Raw genomic sequence first — 18,805 nt, forward strand, 5'->3', positions numbered from 1 at the left:
TCCAAAGTTGTTTACTGCTGCCCTTGAGGAAGCTTTCAGAAGATTAGACTGGTCATAGAAAGGAGTCAAAGTGAATGGAGATTACCTAAAACATTTACGATTTGCAGATGACATTGTGGTCATAAGTCACGATCACAAAGAATTAGAGGAAAACCTTAATCAGTTATGCACAGTTAGTAAGGATTTTGGACTAAAGATGAATATGGCTAAAACAAAAGTAATGATGAACAAGTATGCCACAGAAATGGATATAATGATTGAAGGAGCAGTAATTGAAAAGGTGGAATCATATACTTATCTGGGACAAGTTATTAGCTGTAATAATAATAAATGGCTGGAAGTCAAGAGAAGAATAAATTTTGGATGGACAGCATTCAGAAAATATAGTCACATACTGAAGAGCAATATCCCAGTCTGTCTGAAACATAAAATAATGAACCAATGTATAGTCTCCACCATGACTTACGGAAGCGAAACTTGGGCACTCACCAAAAGAATGGAAGAGAAGCTGAGAACTACACAGCGAAGGATGGAACAAATTATATTAGGAATCAGATTGTTGGATAAGAAGAGAAACACATGGATTAGGCAGCAAATCCAAGTAAAGGACATTCTTATCAAAACTAAAGAACTAAAATGGTCTTAGGCAGGACACATAGCTCAAAGTCATAATGACAGATGGACTAAGAAAATAACAGAATGGTACCCAAGAGGAGCTAGAATAAAACCTGGAAGACAGCGACGGAGATGGACAGATGAAATTCATGGGTAGTGAATAGATGGCCATTGCACAAAACAGAAGGAACTGAAAAGTTGCTGGAGAGGCCTTCATTCTGAAGTGGATTGATAATGGCTGATGATGATGATGTATATGGGTAAAATATAATAATTATATATATTTAACATAAAATTATTATATTATATTTTTTTTAGGGAAAATTAATTATGAACAGTAGAAATTACTGCAAGAAGTAGAAAGCGATGACAAATCATTTGTTGATATGTCAGAAAATGATGAATTAGATGTTCTTGATGAACAAATATCTCATCCGGTGGGGTTTGCAGATGAAGAACAAAGTGAAATACAAGAAGGTGATGATTGCAGTGGATCTAAAATTCCTCAAAGTCCATCTTTATTAGGTTGTAAGAAAAGATGGCACCAGTCTGTGGAGGAAATAGTGACCACAACAAACAATAAGAATAAGGCTGTCAAATACAGTGGTGCATCTTCCAAAGACCAAGACATTTGTTAGAGAAGAAAAAACAGTAATACTGTTGGAATTTCTTATTTAATGGAATGATGCTAGCATTATTGAAGAAAATACCAACAGATACCTTAAGGAATGTTCTACACATGTCAGGGATGCTATCCTCACTGATATAATTGAAATGAAAGCATTTCTTGGTCATCTGTATTTAGCTTGTTGCTCAAAAGGCAGTCACTGGAGTGGAGCACTTCCAGAGGTCTATTGGCCATAAGACTTACCGGGGAAATCCCCGTGGACTGGAAGCCAATGGAGGCCAGTGTGATTTTGGCCATAAACACTAGTATGAGGTCACTACAGATTTTCCTCAGTAAGAATTTTTGACCCAGTCTGCCTCTGAGCACTTTTGACTATGTCACATCATTTTCACCTATTATTCACAGCTATATGCTTGGATGATTTACAGACCAGAAATCAAAGAGTCACTGACTGACAAGTTGTCACCAATAAGGGAGATTTCCAATATTTTTGTTGAAAAGTGCCAGAAGTGGGTTTGTCAAGGGGAAGTCTTGTCTAACCAATCTGATTGAATACAATGATGTGATCACAAAGGAACTGAATGCAAAAAAGATTTTTGATATCATATACTTGGATTTCAGGAAAGCTTTTGATACTGTCGCACATGGAAGACTACTGTACAAATTGGAGCAGTGTGGCATTAAGGGAAAGTTGCTACAATGCATAAAAATATGGTTGAGTGGGAGAAGACAGAGTGGCAATCAATGGATACTGCTCTACGTAGACTGATATTATTAGCAGTGTCCCCCAGAGTTCAGTGTTGGGCCCATTGTCGTTATGTATATTTATCAATGATATTGATGTAGGTATATAGCTTAATATCAAAGTTTGCAGATGATACAAAGATTGGCAGGGTTGTTAATGACAGTATGCTGCTGCAATAGGATCTGAAAAAGTTGAGTAGATAGGCTGAGAAGTGGCAACTGAAGTTTAACATTGACAAATGCAAAGTACTGCATATGAGTAGCAGTAACCCCAGAGAAATGTACCAACTGAGTGGTGTTACGCTCAGGTTAGTCTAGAATGAAAGAGACCTGGGAGTAATTGTGCAAGGATCAGGAGGTGATTATTCCCTTCTATAAGGCAATGATCAGACCACACCTTGAGTACTGCATACAGGTGGAAGCCTCATTTTAGAAAGGATGTAGAGTTGCTAGAATGAGTACAGAGAAGAGCAACAAGAGTGATGAAGGGAACAAAAGGGTGTTCCTATGAAGAAAGGCTTAAGTTCTGTAAATTGCAGCTTCTGGAGATGAGGGACCTGCAAGGTGATCTGATTAGGGTGTATAAGGCCATGAATGGATTGAGCAGGTTCAATGCTGACAGGATTCTTCCTCTTGCTCAGATTATAAACCTGAGGGGCCATATATTCAAACTGAGGAAAGACAGTTGTAGAATAGATGTGCGGAAGTTTGCCTTTAGGCAGTGGGTAGTTGATTGCTGGAACAAATTTCCATCTGTTGTTGTGGAAGTTGATAGCTTAAATAAATTCAAGGCAGAAATAGACAAACATTCAGTGACTAGATGGGTGAAATGTGAAGGGGGTTTTTTTTTTTTTTTGGCTCATGCTGTATAAGCTTGCTTTCTTGCTTCATGTGCCTCTACTAATGGTAAGTGGTTACATCTGGTTAGTACGGGCTTAGCACACACACAGGTTCCTGAGGCTGGATATTATAATTCTTCTCTTTCTTGGAGATTCCCTTCTACTTCTCTCTCTCTCTCTCTCTCTCTCTCTCTCTCTCTCTCTCTCTCTCTCTCTCTCTCTCTCTCTCTCTCTCTCTCTCTCTCTGTGTGTGTGTGTCAGGGTAATTCAAAATTTTTTTTGTGGCTGGTGCAGCAAAAGCCTCAGGCTTCCTTGCGCTATATGGCTAATAATAAAGTGTTACTCATTACTGGAGTATGTTACTGTAGACAAGAAGCTGGAGAGATTTAGAAGGAAATGTCAATTTTGAGAATACATGCCAAAAAAAGGCCAAATAAATACAGCATAAAAATAGTAGATGCAAAATCACACTATACCAGAAATTTAGAAGTGTATGTGGGACAACAGCCGGAAGGATTACTTTAAAAAAAATGATTCTGGTAGTATAGTCGAAAGGCTTATTAGGCCTATATGCAGTTTTTTTTTTTTTTTTTTTTTTTTGGTAGTTGTTGGCGCATCGGCTTCTGTGGCCATAATGCACCTCCCAAGGTTTTTACAGTACTTTGATCCAAGCCCGAGGCGGGATTCGAACCCGCGACCTTTCGGTTGCCAGGCAGGCACTTTACCCACCCGGCTAGCCCGGTCGGCGGCCTATATGCAGTACAGGTAAAAATGTAATCAGTGACAATTGGTTTACATGTTTACCCCTGATTAAAAAATCCTTCTGAAACTCCACAATTTCTCGGATGTGGGAACTCTCAAAAAGAACAAAAGGGAATTTCACCAGAGTTTGTAAACTCAAAGCATAGATTCCAGAAGGATATTACTATTGTGTCTTACATTCCTAAAGGCAAAAATGTCATTCTGGCATCAAGCATGCATCACAATAACAAAATTGATGAATCGACAGATAATGTCAAAAAGCCTGAAATATTATCATTCTATAACTCTACAAAAGGGGGAGTTGATGCAGTTGATGAGTTATGCAAGACATACATGTCAGAAGGAATACTAGGCAATGGCCGCTGGTAGTGTTTTATTCCATGTTAAAAATTGCAGGAATAAATGCAAAAGTACTGGGTTTTTTTTTTTTTTTTTTTTTTTTTTTTGTCCACCAATACAGATGAAAGCAAGAAGGCATTTCCTAAGAAAGTTAGCTGTAACTATTACAAATGATGAAGTAAAATGTAGGTCACTAATGGCCAATATTCCCCGCAAGGTAAGGGAAAGGAGGCAGGAAGTAAATGGAATTGCCTCCCCACCCTCTCAAACATTTGGCATGCATACATCAAAAAGAAACCAGCCCCTACATCTACCCTGGACTCCTCAACATCCAATCAAGAACATCATCACTTGGTCTCTAGACTGTTACTTCTTTATCTCCTCATTCTATTTAGCTTCTTTGTGTGTGGCAAGGTATAATCAGAGGACTCTATATAGATATCTGAATAAGTTTTTTTCCTTTTTTTTTTTTTTTTAAATTATTTATCCACAGAGGAAGAAATTATTTTGAAATGTTTGGATTATTGTAATGTACAGTTATTAATGGCTTCAATAGTCAAGTGGTGAGGAGTGGGAGTACAGTAGCACATGCTCTTTGAGTAGACCAGGGTTCAAGCCCCTGACTGCTAAATATGGTCACTCTGCCTACCTGCACTGGCCAGCGTGGCAGATTATGGTCCATTTCCCTCAACATGAATTGTTCAGCAGGCTTCCATCCTGCGGGGATTTTGGATAATGGCTGCAGTTTACCTTTTACATTTATTAATTAATTAAATTTTCTAAATTATATTCACAAAATGCAGTTTGTTATCAATTTGATAATGAAATATTTCATTATCAAATTCTAAAATACAAATAAAAGTTATGCGTTTTGTATTCTAACTATATAATAACATCCCCAAACATGACTTGCAGTCATGTTTGGGGATGTTATTATATTTAATATTTTCCAATTTACTTAAATATAATTTAAACAAGGTATGACAAGTGAAATGTAAGATGAAAGAGTACCTTGCTCCATGTGCTATCAGACAATCTCGTTCCATTTCACCAAGCCGCAATCCACCATCTCTGGATCTACCTTCTGTTGGCTGCCTTGTCAGAATAGCCTTAGGGCCTCGAGCTCGAGCATGAACCTTATCCAAAACCATGTGCTTCAGTTTCTGATAATAAATTGGGCCAGAATAGATATAAGCTGATAAATGTTCGCTAAAATAAAAAGGGAGATAGGATAAGGATAAGGAAGAGAACACAGAAAATAAAATGAATGTTTTACTGCATTAAAATTATGTTTATTATTAATACAGGCGATATTCATGCACTGTTGTGGTGGACCCCAGGGTTCCCTCCATTAGCTACTGTTTCACATCTTGTGAAGAAGCTTGTGCCAAAGCCGGCCATTTGTATGTTGTGTGTAAGTGTAATGATATGTTCTGTTGTGTGGTCGGCCGGCAGCAACACCTGGTCACCGCATCCCACCCTCGTTATTAATACAGTTGAACATTTTGCTACTATTTTCAGAAATACTGTTTAAACAAATACATATCTACTTCCTCATTATGAAATGATCACTAGGCTGGTTAATACATACAAAGTTAAACTTAAACTGTTTTTTCTTAACCATTCTAATGAATGACTTCTCACCCACGTCTTCATATCTCTCAATTAGAAGAAACAACTTACATTACTCACTACATCCTTTATACACAAAATATTACTAGTTATTTTACATTATAACTTAATTTACACATGTGTATAATCTTTAAAATTAATGGTTTTCATCACTATCATATTCTTTTGCTAATGAATGATCTTTTTTGGAGACAAAATTCCATTTTTAAAATAAATTATATTCTGTACACTGCTCTGCAGTGTACAGAATATAATAGCAATACATGAAGAATCAAGCAATAAATAGCTTGAATAGATAAGCAACTAAACATAACTATACACTCTGTGGTCCCTGTTTAATGAAAACTGCGAAGTCGGTCAGAGAAGAAACATCACTGTAACGTAGGGTGGCCAGATTGAAAATTTGATTTCGAGGTACTCATGCTTATGTTTGGGGTATTCTTTCCTCGTTTAGGGGTACTCGCATTATATCTTAAAAAAAAAAAAAAAAAAAAGAGAGGCCTCCATAGCCGAGTGGTCAGGAGCGGGAGTGCAGTAGCACACGCTCTTTGAGTAGACCGGGGTTCAAGCCCCTGACTGCTAAATACGGTTGATCTGCCACCCTGCACTGGACCAGCGTGGGATTATGGCCCATTTCCCCTCAGCATGAATTGTTGAGGATGCTTCCATCCTGCAGTGGGTTGATAATGGCTGCAGTTTATCTTTTTATACAAAGTAATTCAAAAGTAGTTTCTAACATTTGGTGACAAATTTTTATTACATCAATGTACATGTTAGACACAGTCTTTTTACACATACTGTAAGCAAACTGGGTTTGCTTACATTAATCTCATATTGCGGAGGCACTTTGCTACGAGTTGCCTTGGTATTACACTACTCTATATAAAACGCACTATTCCAATGGAGAAGCATATTGCTTTTTATTAAAGTGTATGCCACTGTCCAGGTTCTGGGTTTAAATATTTTTTTGGAATCTCATGAGATGGAATAAACAGTGTCTATAACACAGGTGGAAACTTCATATATGGTTTGGCTGGCATTGTACCAAAACTCACATGAAATTCCACTAAGCTGCACTTTATCTATGACTGGCGTAAGTCTTTCGTAGCTATACATATATAAATTCTTTATTTCAATGAAATAACATAACCTTTCACAGCCAATGGCCAGGTGTTTTATATCAATAAAAGAGAAAAGGCAAGAAAGACCTATTAAATTAAGGATAGAAGGCTCACATCAAAATTTTGGCTTCAAAGCTTTTGTAAGGAATTGTGCATGCGTGTTGTTGTGAGGGCTGCCTTATCTTGTGCTCCTCAAGTTTACAGTGTTTCCATGTGTTTGCTATGCGAGTTACACCAACTTTTTTGTATAGTGAAATTTTGCATCTCTAGTGAAAGATTGCATCCCTAAACCTTTAGGTAATTATGATTTTTTCATGATCTGACAAATGTTTGCATGATCTATGCAAACATTCTTAATTGCTCGGGTAGTCGAAAAAATCCAATTCTTGGAATAGACAAAAATTAAAAGGGTGATTAGCTTCTATGACCACCCGCATCGGATTAGCAGCCAGTTTATGACCTCGTCCTTTTGGCGATGGGGACTATACAATAGTGCATTGGTATTCCACTTGTCACATTACCGTATTTACAGAATGTCTTGTATTCACTGAACCATAAATTTATTTCGGGACTTCTAAGAACTTTTTATGCATTTCGGGACTTCCAAGAATTTTGTATGCAGATCACTTTACTATCATTTTAAAGTAAAATCAGTTACAAATGAACCCTTCCTTTGAAAACATGTCTAACAAAAGAAAATCTCTCTGGATTTGCAAAAAAAGTAGAAATTATTCATGAGTTAGAATGTGGTGCAAAAAATGTTGAAGTGTGTAAAAAGTTTTCTTTGTCCTCTTCAACAGTATCGACATCGTAGAAGAATAAACATGCTTACATATTGGCCCTGGAAAAGAACAACCAAGAAAAAGTAAAAAATTTAGAAAGTGCAAGGTTACAAACGTCGATGAAGCATTGCTTCGATTGTTCACTACATAAAGTGCTGAATTTTCAACAGATGGTCCAATCTTGAAGGCTCAAGCAGAAAAATTTGCAAAAAAATTTGGATACAAAGGTTTTTTGTATGTAACAACGGTTGGCCAGATCAATTTAAAAACCTACATAACATCATTCATGCAAAAATTAGTGGAGAATCTCAATCCGCAGATTCAATAATGGCAAATGAATGGATTGACCATCTTTGGGCAGAAATCAGGAAAGATTTCAATGACGAAGACATCTACAATGCCAACAAAATAGGACTTACACTGTGAACAAGAAAGCTTGGATGACTTTGGATATTTTTCGGCAATACGTAAATGATTGGAATAAAGAGCTATTCAAAAAGAAGAAAAATATTTTATTGTTAGTTGATAACTGTCCTGCACATGCCCAGATTCAAAATTTGTCCAACATTAAGCTAGTGTTTCTGCCTCCCAATGTGACATAAATTTTAACCAATGGACATAGGTGTAATCAAGAGTTTGAAAGGATTATATAAAAGATTTCTAGTTCTACTTTATCTAAGAAGTCAAAGATAATGAGTCTACATCGATATTGGATGCTATAAATTTATTGAATGATGCATGGAACAATGTTACTTTGACAACCATATTGAATTGCTTCAAAAAATTGAAATTAAATTCAAATAAAATTTCAACCGTAGACAAAGATGATGGGGGAAAAAAAAAAATGACTTACCTTTATCTGAATGGTTGGTAAGTAACAACATTGTAGGATTTAATACAGATAACATCAATGAATTGGTATGAGTCGATGACAACTTGTTAACTAGTGGTCTTCCCACAGATAGTGACATTATAGATGCTGTGCTCAACAAAGAATGATTGTGATAATGATAAGATCACAAGTGAAAGTGAATCAAAATCAGTGCCGACAATCTCCTGGGCTCAAGGTGCAATGGGCACATTAGTCAATTTTTTTTTGAAGGACTGAGGCAAATAATGAGACTTTTAACATGTTCAGTGTTTTAGGGGGAAACTTGAGAAATATCAAAGTGAAATCTTTAAAACAAACATCAATTTTAAAGTTCTTAAATAAAAAGACTAATTCAAATCATGTTTATTATTAATTGGTATTGTTTTTAATTATGGAGAAATAAATTTTAAAACCATACACTTTAAAAGTATATGATTTTAAAATTATAGACAAATAAATTGTGTTTAATATTAAGTAGAAATGATTAACTGTATACTCCAATGATGTGGTGCCAGAGTAAAAATAAGAGTAAGCAGCAGATATTATCAATCCATTGCAGGATGGAAGCTGCCTCAACAATTAATGTTGAGGGAAATGGACCATAATCTGACATGCTGGTCCAGTGCAGTTTGACAGATCAACTGTATTCAGCAGTTGGGGGGCTTGAACCCCAGTCTTCTCACAGAGTGTACTATTGTACTTCCACTCCTGACCACTCTGCTACAAAGGCCTTAAGGGTAAACCACAGCCATTACCAATCCCCTGCAGGATGTAAGCCTCAATGAATCATGTTGAGGGAAATGGACAATAATCTGTCATGCTGGCTCAGTGCAGGTTGACAGATCGACTGTATTCAGCAGTCAGGGGATTGAACCCCAGTCTACTCAAAGAGTGTGTGCTATTGCACTCTCGCTCCTGACCACTGCTAAGGAGGCTTTGCCGGTGCCAGAGTATAAATAGAATAATAATAATAGCGATTATTAGCTATAATCCTGTTTCTTTAAATTTCAAACGGGAGACTTTTCAGGACCCTGGGTGTGCCAAGCCCATACTCACCATATGTGATCCCCCGGGGTCATATATATGCTATAATAATATTAATCAATCCTGATATATGGATTTATGAGGTGTGTTCAAGATATAAGGTCTCCGTATTTATTTTTCATAAAATATACAAGATACAGAAATGAAATTTTATGTAATTTTTAAACATAATCTCCAAGAAGCAACACACATTTTTCACACCCTTCTTCCACACTGTAAAAGCTGCTGCAAGGTGTTTTTTAGTCCATTGGTGAAATGCCAAAGCATCTGCTTGTTGGCTAGGAAAAGTTCTGCCATGAAGAATATCCTTTACCATAGGAAACAACCAAAAGTCAATATGTCATGAAAGTCGGGTGGATGTGGGATAAACTCAATTTTATTTTATCGAAAATAAATTTTACATCTTGGCAGCACAATAGGGTGGAGCATTATTCTGATGGAACTGAATGTGATTCAGTCTGTGTGAACATTTCTTCTGATACCTGGAGAGAAAATTTTGCTTTGGAATCTACTCATACAAGTTTCCTGTCACTGGGATTATTCTATCAATATCCCAGAAAACAGCAACTATCATTTTTCTCTGCACTTGCAGTACCAAGGAACATTCTAGAAGGCAGTGACTCAGCATGCCTCCATTTGACAGACTGATGCTTGGTTTTGGGATTGAATGGTGGAATCTGAATCCTATCGATAATTACAACTGAGAAGAAGAAACAATCATTCAGTGAAGACTTGAGTGAACACTGCTTCACACAACTCCTGACATGAATGTTTTTTTGCCCCTGAGAAAACTGTTGTGGAACCCACATGGTTGACACATTGTTCAATCTGGGAGCTTCATAAAGAATGACATCCACAGAGCCAACAGAAATGTCTGTAGACATTGTAATTTTATCCACTGTTCACTTCCTGTCACCCAAAACAATTTACACATTAGTCTCAGAATGACTGGTTTGAGGTCTTGATTGATGAGCTTCATTCTACAAAGACACCCATCCTTCACAAAATTTTTCATGTCCATAATGCTATCAGAACAACCTCCCAGAATTTCTTGATAAATTTTAATAGTAGCTTTCCCTATAAAATGCAAATACACATTCTCCACAACTGAAAACTGACATTTTAAGTATTAGAAACATGCCTGTTAGAAATGCTTAAATTGATTTGCTATGCTGTATCATGCATCCATCTTTTGACATTATTCTTAACTAATTTGATGCCATTTTTAAAGTCACAATAATATACTTTGACTTTTTTTTTTTTATTCAATCAGGAGACCTTACAACTTGGACACACCTTGTAATTTTATCAAATTTGCATTCTAGAAGTAAGCAAGCAGTAACAATTATCTCATTTATAATTAAATCGCAGAAACTTTGCCAGTCTCAATACAACATGGATAGTGATAATGGGCAGTTCTGTATTTTAGGTAAGATTGTTCCTTAAATTGAAGTCCCCTAAAATAGTATAACATTAACATAAACAACCATTTAATGGAGGTAGAGGAAGGGGATCTGGGAATTGCAGTATGGGCAGATATGAAGTTTTCTGAACAGTGTAAACAGGCAGCCAGGAAAGCAAGTGGTGTCCTATCGATGATTTACCAAATGGAATCCTGTAGAGATAGGGAGATCATAATCACACTGTATAAGGCAATTGTAAGATCACATTTGGAATACTGTGTTCAAGTATGGAGACCTCATCTGAAAAGAGACATCAAGCTTCTTGAAGGGGTACAAAGATGGGCAACTCGAATAGTGAGATCAGTAGAAGGATGACCATATTAGGAAAGACTCCAATTATGTGGGCTACAGAGCTTGGCAACCGGGCACCCCAGAGGTGACCCGATTGAGATTTATAAGGCTCTGAGAGGGATTAGTAAAATGAATGAAGGTGGAATTCTCAATATTATAAAGAATTCCAGAACTAGGGGTCATAAATTCAAATTACAGGGCTTGAGGTTTAGATTATAATGCAGGAAGTTTTCTTTCAAACAGCGAGTCATTGATCACTGGGACAAGTTGCCCTCACAGGTAGCTGAAGCTGACAGTTCGAATAAATTCAAAGGTCAACTGGATACTTACCTGTGTGAGGAGGGAAACATGTAATATGGGTTTTCTTATCTACTTGGTTGGGTTTGTTTTATAGGCCTAATGATTATGATGAGTATAACAAACAACTATACAAAGAAATAGTGTGCCAGTCAATCTGAATGTCTTATAATGGGGATTTTAACTTCCCAAATGTTGACTGGAATTTGTGGATGGGTCACTCACATACTACCAAAACTTTTATAGATTCCATAGATTACTGTTTTCGACAGCAGCATGTTAGAGAGGCAACAAGAGGGAGCATTATCTTCAGTGACTCTTCATGCATGAAGAATCTGCAGAGATAAAAGAACCACTAGATGTCAGTGATCACAGTGCAGTGTTGTGGTATTTACTTAAAGGTTTAACTAGATCTGCTAGATAAGAATGGTTTACCCAATGATGATCTTTTTCAGGATGCTGAAAAACTGAATAGACATTTTGCATCCATATTCACAAACATTGAATTTTTTAGGGATGTGGATGCCAGAAGGCAGTAAAAGAAATAAGCAAACTTAAGCCATAACAATATCATCCTTGAATTCAGGAGAGGTGGCTATGGACTAGTGGTATGCCAATGTATCACCAATTCACAAAGGGTGACATGAGTAATTACAGATCCGTTATCTTGACTTCTGTTTTGGGAAAATAATGGAGTCAATTGTAAAAGAAGTAATGCAGGGTAGTCTAGCCAGGAAAGCTGTTATACCATAGTTTCAGCATGTATTTGTTAAGGGGTGATCTTGTCTGACTAATCTGACTGGATACAATGATGCAGTAACAAAGGAATGGAGTGCAGAAAATAATTTTAACTCATAAATTTAGATTTCAGAAAAGCTTTTGACACTTCCACATTAAAGACTGCTGTAAAAATTGAATTTCATTAGCGGCAAGTGACTGATATGGATAAAGGTTGCAAGGTGGGAAGCAGAGAGTAGTAATTAATGGCAACTGCATTTCGAGAACTAATGTTATTTATTTATTGAATCCCAAAGTGATCAGTACTTTACCCCTTGCTGTTTTCAACATTTATTATTGATATTTAATGAACACATCAAGTTGAATGTCAAGTTTCATTACAGTAAGGTTGGCACAAATGTTAATGATAGAAATCGGGGTATACTACTGAAACAACGCACAGAGAGACTAGGCAGATGGGCTAAAAAGTGGCAATTGAGGTAGTTAATGAAGTGGCGGCATCCTCACTCTTTCTTGGATAAAATATTTAAGATTATATATGGTTAACTTGAAAAAGCATAGTTGCAGTACTGTTGTGAAAAACTTTTCTTTCAGAGAGTAATTGAATGCTGAAATGAACTTGCATCTCCTGTTGTAGTACAAGTAAATTTAATGAAGAATTAAACAAATTATTAGAGTGATGGACCTATGACGTAGGTAGGATTTATTTTTTATTTTATTTTTTTTTTGCTGATAATATACAAAGGGTACTAGGAAAGTTTTGCAATATGACGCAACAATGAATCACAGGAAGCTGCTTGTTGCTGCATGTTGAGACATGTTCATACGTGCATAGTAGCTGCCGCACCAAGTCGATGGGCTCAGTTATTCATTAGTAGTGAGAGTGTAAAGTGCTTGCGATGGCATCGTGGTCACGAAATGAGATAAGGACAGTTTTGCGGTATAATTTCGTGCGTGGTTTAACCATAGACCAGTGCTTAGAAGAAATGACTCTTGCACTAGATGATGATTGTCCACATCGTACAACGATATTCAGGTGGTATAGAGAATTCCAAAGGGGAAATTTCACTCTGGAGGATTCTGAGAGGCCGGGAAGGCCACGAACGTCAGTTACGGAGGAAAACGTTACTGCTGTGAGGAAAATGCTTGGCGAAAACAAGCAAGTGACCTACCAACAGATAGAGGAAACTTTGGGCCTAAATGCACCAGCAATTCGTTCGATTCTGCAAGATCATTTGCACGTGAAGAAACTTTGTTCTCTCTGGGTGCCGCATCAACTGACTGAAGAGCAGATGACACGACGTGTGACTTGGTGCTGGGAGATGTTAAAAAAGTTTGATAAGGGACAATCTCGGTATGTGAACAACATCGTGACAGGTGACGAGACTTGGCTGTACTATTACGATCTGCCGACCAAGGCTCAAAACAAAGTTTGGGTCTTTGATGATGACGACACACCCGTAATTGTCAGAAAATCCCGATCTGTAAAGAAGAAAATGATAGCTGTATTTTTCAAATCGAGTGGAATTGTGGAACGTGTCGTTTTGGACACGCAGAAGACAGTCACAGCTAAGTGGTATACTGAACAATGCCTGCCTAAAGTCATTGGATCTATGAAGAACCTGCGGCCAAAGTCAAGAATGGACACCTGGTACCTCCATCACGATAATGCTGCAGCTCGCCGCGCCAAAGCCTGCACCGAATATTTGACCACGACAGGACTGAAACTTCTCGAGCACCCTCCCTACAGTCCAGACCTTGCTCCCTGCGACTTTGCACTGTTCCCGCATGTGAAAATGAAGCTAAAAGGGAGGCGGTTTCCCAGTGATGAGGACCTTCTACGGGCTTGGGACAACGAGTGTGCTTTACTCCCTAGTGAAACTTGGCAGAACTGGTTTAAAGATTGGTTTCAGAGGATGGAGAGGTGTATTGAATGTAGAGGAAATTACTTTGAAAAAATTAAATAAACAAAGCTGTATTGCAAAAATTTCCTAGTACCCTTTGTATATATACTTATTTCATTGCATCACATACTACTACCAATACTAACACTCATTAAAAAATCAGTAAGGAATGGTCTGTAGAACATTACACAGCAAATAAAACCTTGAATAAAAGAAAAAAAAAAAAAGGAAGATAATACTCGTTACACATATGAAATGTTTTACAATAGGCATTCAGATGCCTATTGTAATTTAAGTATTTCTTTAGAGAAATTCTTAGCAAATAATGCAAACCTAGGGTATGCTGCCTTCTTCCAATATCTTTTTCTGAACAGATAATTAGGAAATCATTAAAAGATTTTAAAAAAATTTAAACCAAAATCACAGCATATACTCAAATATACAATACTATACACAACTGAAAAACAACAAATATTTTTAAAAAAAGTGTCTGAAAAACAATAAAAAAATTAGGTGTAATCCAGAAGAAAAGTAAATTTCCATAAAACAATAAAAAACAAAAAAAAAACAGGAAATTGGGGAAAAAATTGGAAAATCGGCAAAATGCAAAGCAAGAGAATTTTGAAAGAGCTATAAATATGTAAAAAAAAACAAAACACAATTTGTCAATCAATGAAAAGTGTTTGTAAAAGTGAACAAAATAATTAAAAATTAAAAGTGGAAAGGGTTGCATCCCAAACTTCACATTATGCCCAAAAGAGTAGATGAGGTTATGTTGGGATTAGACACTATATATTTAAGCAGGAAAAAAAAAAAAAAAATTATTAGTTATATTATTTCCCTTTTACTTAAATTAATTTATCATTATTTGCTATTTTTTTACCTCTTTTCTCATCTCTATTGCAGGCGATGCCTGAAAATTAGCTTTATTGATAACTACTCTAGGAAAAAGAAGAAAGGAAAGGGAGGGGAGATACAAAACTCTGTATAGGTGTTGAGAAGTGCCATCTAATATAAAGTAGTCCAGTATTGTAATTTTAATCACTGCTTTAGTTAACAACAATTAATATTCAACACTGTGGCTGCACCCCTGAACATAACATATACAGTCATGTAGACATAACACAACCATTTTTTTTTTTTTCACTTTTGGAAAAAAAAAAATTTTGGCTTATTTTTTTTGAAATGTGATTTTTCATTTTTTTTACAGATTATTTTCAAATGAAACAAAACCTTCATTAATTTTTCCAAAAAAAAAAAAAAAAGGCTACAATGTAAAATATAAATATGAAATTATTTGTTGTCCATTTTTCAGATCAGAAAACTATTATGTTTGCAAAAATTCAAACTTATACATGTGTGTATATTAACATGTTTTGTGAAATCAATAAAGGAATAAACAGAAATACGAGAACTAAACTTGAAAAACATTGTTACTCCAAATTACAGGAACTCCCCGACTTACGTAATACTCAACTTTATGTAAGTTTTTGCCAGCCGGTGCAAATTTAAAAAAATCATAGAAACGTATTTTGCATCCCGCAGGAATAAATGGAGGTATCGTGAAAATACCATAATGTGAACCCAATAACACTTTTTTTTTTTTTTGTAATTCATTCCAATTCCTTGGAAGTTGAAAATTTTGCTATATTACAAAGTTATTTTTTCTCTCTAAGAGGTCATATTTATAATGGAAATTGTACTACTCATGTTTCGTCATTATCATATGTTCCTGTTATAAGAATCAGTTTTGAACACCTTTGTGATATTTTTCTAAAGCATGTTTCTGGAGGTCACGACCATGAAACAAAAACAATTTGCACTTTCTGGTTTATTGGTCTTTTCTGTTAGTGCATCTAATTATAAATGGGTAGTAAACTCAGTCTTATTGCATTTGCAATAATACCAATAACTGCAATTGTGTGAGTTTTTAAGCTATTATGCTGAAATTTGTTCAACTTCACTGAATTCTGCAATCATATAAAAAACAAATTTTCAGAAACTTCTCTTCATTCCTATTTACGTGGTAGTGCCGTGGTGGTAGTGCCAGGAAATGAAACAAAATTAATTTAGAAATGAATGAAGATGAAAATGATTAAGAAGTACAAAGCAGAACACAGTTTGTTATCTATTGCAATGGAATTGGGTCTCACTGCTTTAAGAGTGAATACTACTTTAAAGGACAGTGCGTGTATAAAAGGATTAACGCACTTAAGATCAATAGTGATCACAAAACAGCATTCAGGTGCTATATCCAAGATGGAACAGCTGTTAATAATCTGGATGGAAAATCAGATTCAAAAGCAAGTGTCCCCGAGTCTATTGACTACTAAAGTAGAAGTAACAAGTATTTATAAAGATATTAAGGATAAGTACGGCAAACCACAACCCAAGTTTGTTGCAAGCAATGAATGGTTTAATAAGTTCAAGCATCGCACTGGTTTCCACAATGTTAAAGTATGCAGTGAAGTCGCCAGTGCCAATTCTGCAGCTGCAGAGAAATTTTGTGCTGTGCTCGAAAAAATTATTGATGAAGGTGTCTTTTCAACGCAGCAAATTTTTAACATTGACGAGACTGCTCTGTATTGGAAAAAAATGCCGGATCCAACTTACATTGCCAAAGAGAGAAAGACAATGCCAGGTTTCAAAGTGTCAAAGATAGAGCTACGCTCTTGCTTGGGGCTAATGCAGCAGGAGATTACAGATTAAGAATACTGCTTGTGTACCATTCTGTAAATGGTCATGTATTTAAGGGCATCAATAAAGCCACCCTATCCGTGCATTTCTGATTGAACCAGAGAGCATGGATAATGATATCTCTCTCTTTGAGGATTGGTTAAAATGCTGCTTCATTCCCAAGGTTTAAAAATATTGTAAAGACAACAACGTTCCTTTCAAGATTTTGCTTCTATTAGATAATGCTCCTGGACATCCTACACATCTAGATGATTTCAATTCAAAATGAGAGTCATGTTTCTACCGCCAAACAAGACTTCACTCATCCAACCTATGGATCAGGGTGTTATTTTGAATTAAAAAGCATACTATTTACGCACAACATTTGCTCAGGCATTGTCTGCAGTAGACGATGAGAAAAATTTTACATTAAGAGACTTTTGGAAATCTTACAATATTTACCATCCCATCTTAAACATTAATAAGCCCTGTGCAGAAATTACTAAAAGTTGTTTAAATGGCACAGGGAAGAAAATATGCCCATGGCAAGTGAAAGGCTTTGAAGGATTTGAAAAAGATGAATCATAAACAGATAAGACTGTAAAGGTTGCAGAGCTACTTTAGTTGGAAATTGATGCCAAAGACGTGGATGAGTTAATAGAGGAAGAAGACAAGGAATTATCTAACGAAGAACTTATTGACTTGCAGGCAGCAATAGTGAAAGAAGAAATTGCTGATGAAGCTCAAGATGAACCAAATAAGGAGCTGAGACACTTTATCACCAGAGAGAGATGGCAATGGCATTTCGTGAAATTGCATCACCAATGGCGAGGTTTGAGAAGATGGATCCTGACAGTGAACGATTCTTAAAAGTTAACAGAGGGGTGAATTATATGCTTGCTTGCTACGATGAAAAGAAAAAAGCCATCGTCCAGTCATCCATTAATATGTTCTTGCATAAGGTTGAGTGGCTGATCCCTTCTAAATCTCCACAGCCCTCAACCTCTGCAGCGGTGTATTTATCAGCTGAAGATGTCGATTCTGGCAACGATGCTCGAGAGGTAAAACTTACTGACATTATGCCTGTCTCCTCTTTTTTTTTTTTGTAATTTTTATAATTTTGAAATTTTTCTAATTGCACCCTTTTGTAATTTTTCCTACACATGAGATAAAAAATTGAACAAATAATTTTATTTACATGTTCGTCGAACATTTCTTTTTTGATTCAATCAATTCGGCGATCACAGTTGCGAGTGCTGCACAAGCATGGGGGAAATTCCAACTTATGCAGCATTCCACGGAACGCAACCTTTACGTAAGTTGGGGAGTTCCCATACATTTTATTAGGATTGCCAGAGTTATATATTTCAAGTAAAAAGAAAATGACGCTATACAATCTAAAAAAATCAAAATCAAGATCTGAATAATAATAATAAAAAAAAAAACATTTTACATTAATAATTATTTACCCAGTCATTCCAGAGTAAAAACAGTCTTTGCCTTGATAATTAAAACCATGTTGAATAAGTTCTTCACTAACATCTTTAACCTTGCTACCACCAAAAGCTGGAAAAGAAAGTATGTACCAGCAATCAAACAAATACCTAATCTAAGATAAGAAGAGTTGGTTGTCAAATATTTGTAAGCAAATTACCTAATTTTGAAATTAACCATGTGGAAATTCAGGAAATGCTAGAAACTATTCTATTCTAGTTGATTTACTTTTGCAACAGTTCTGATTTCATTTTATTCACAGTTCATTTCATACTTTTTCTTGAGTTTTATTCAATACTTTGTCTTATTTATATTATTTAATCATTTTTGAGTGTAACATGTTGAATGCTCATTAACAAAAGAGAACATTATGTTAAAAAACAAAATAATTTTTCCTATTTTATATTATAATTACTTTTAATGGTGATTGCAAACAGGAAAGGTTGCTTAAACTTACAGTTCCAGTACAGATACACCTCACTTGACAACAGAATCAGGTTCATTTAAAATCAGACGTTTATCAACATGTTGAATAACAATTTTCCATATACAGTAGAATACCGAT

The 18,805-nt window shown here is 35.9% G+C and overlaps 1 protein-coding gene across 2 annotated transcripts in view; it reads right to left on the reverse strand.

The window, feature by feature from the left end:
* Polr3B (RNA polymerase III subunit RpIII128) overlaps positions 1-18,805 on the reverse strand; it is a 527,342-nt gene that overhangs the window by 32,845 nt on the left and 475,692 nt on the right. For both annotated transcript variants that reach the window (XM_090375599.1, XM_090375592.1), the window contains 2 exons: positions 18,216-18,312; positions 4,939-5,136 (listed from right to left, as the gene is read on the reverse strand). In XM_090375599.1, the coding sequence (XP_090231725.1) occupies positions 4,939-5,136; positions 18,216-18,312 (295 nt within the window). The remainder of the gene's footprint in view (positions 1-4,938; positions 5,137-18,215; positions 18,313-18,805) is intronic.

This window comes from Mastigoproctus giganteus, chromosome 1 (genome assembly GCF_048544385.1).
Source record: "Mastigoproctus giganteus isolate SK-2022 chromosome 1, ASM4854438v1, whole genome shotgun sequence".
In the NCBI taxonomy this organism is placed as follows: Eukaryota; Metazoa; Arthropoda; class Arachnida; order Uropygi; family Thelyphonidae; genus Mastigoproctus; species Mastigoproctus giganteus.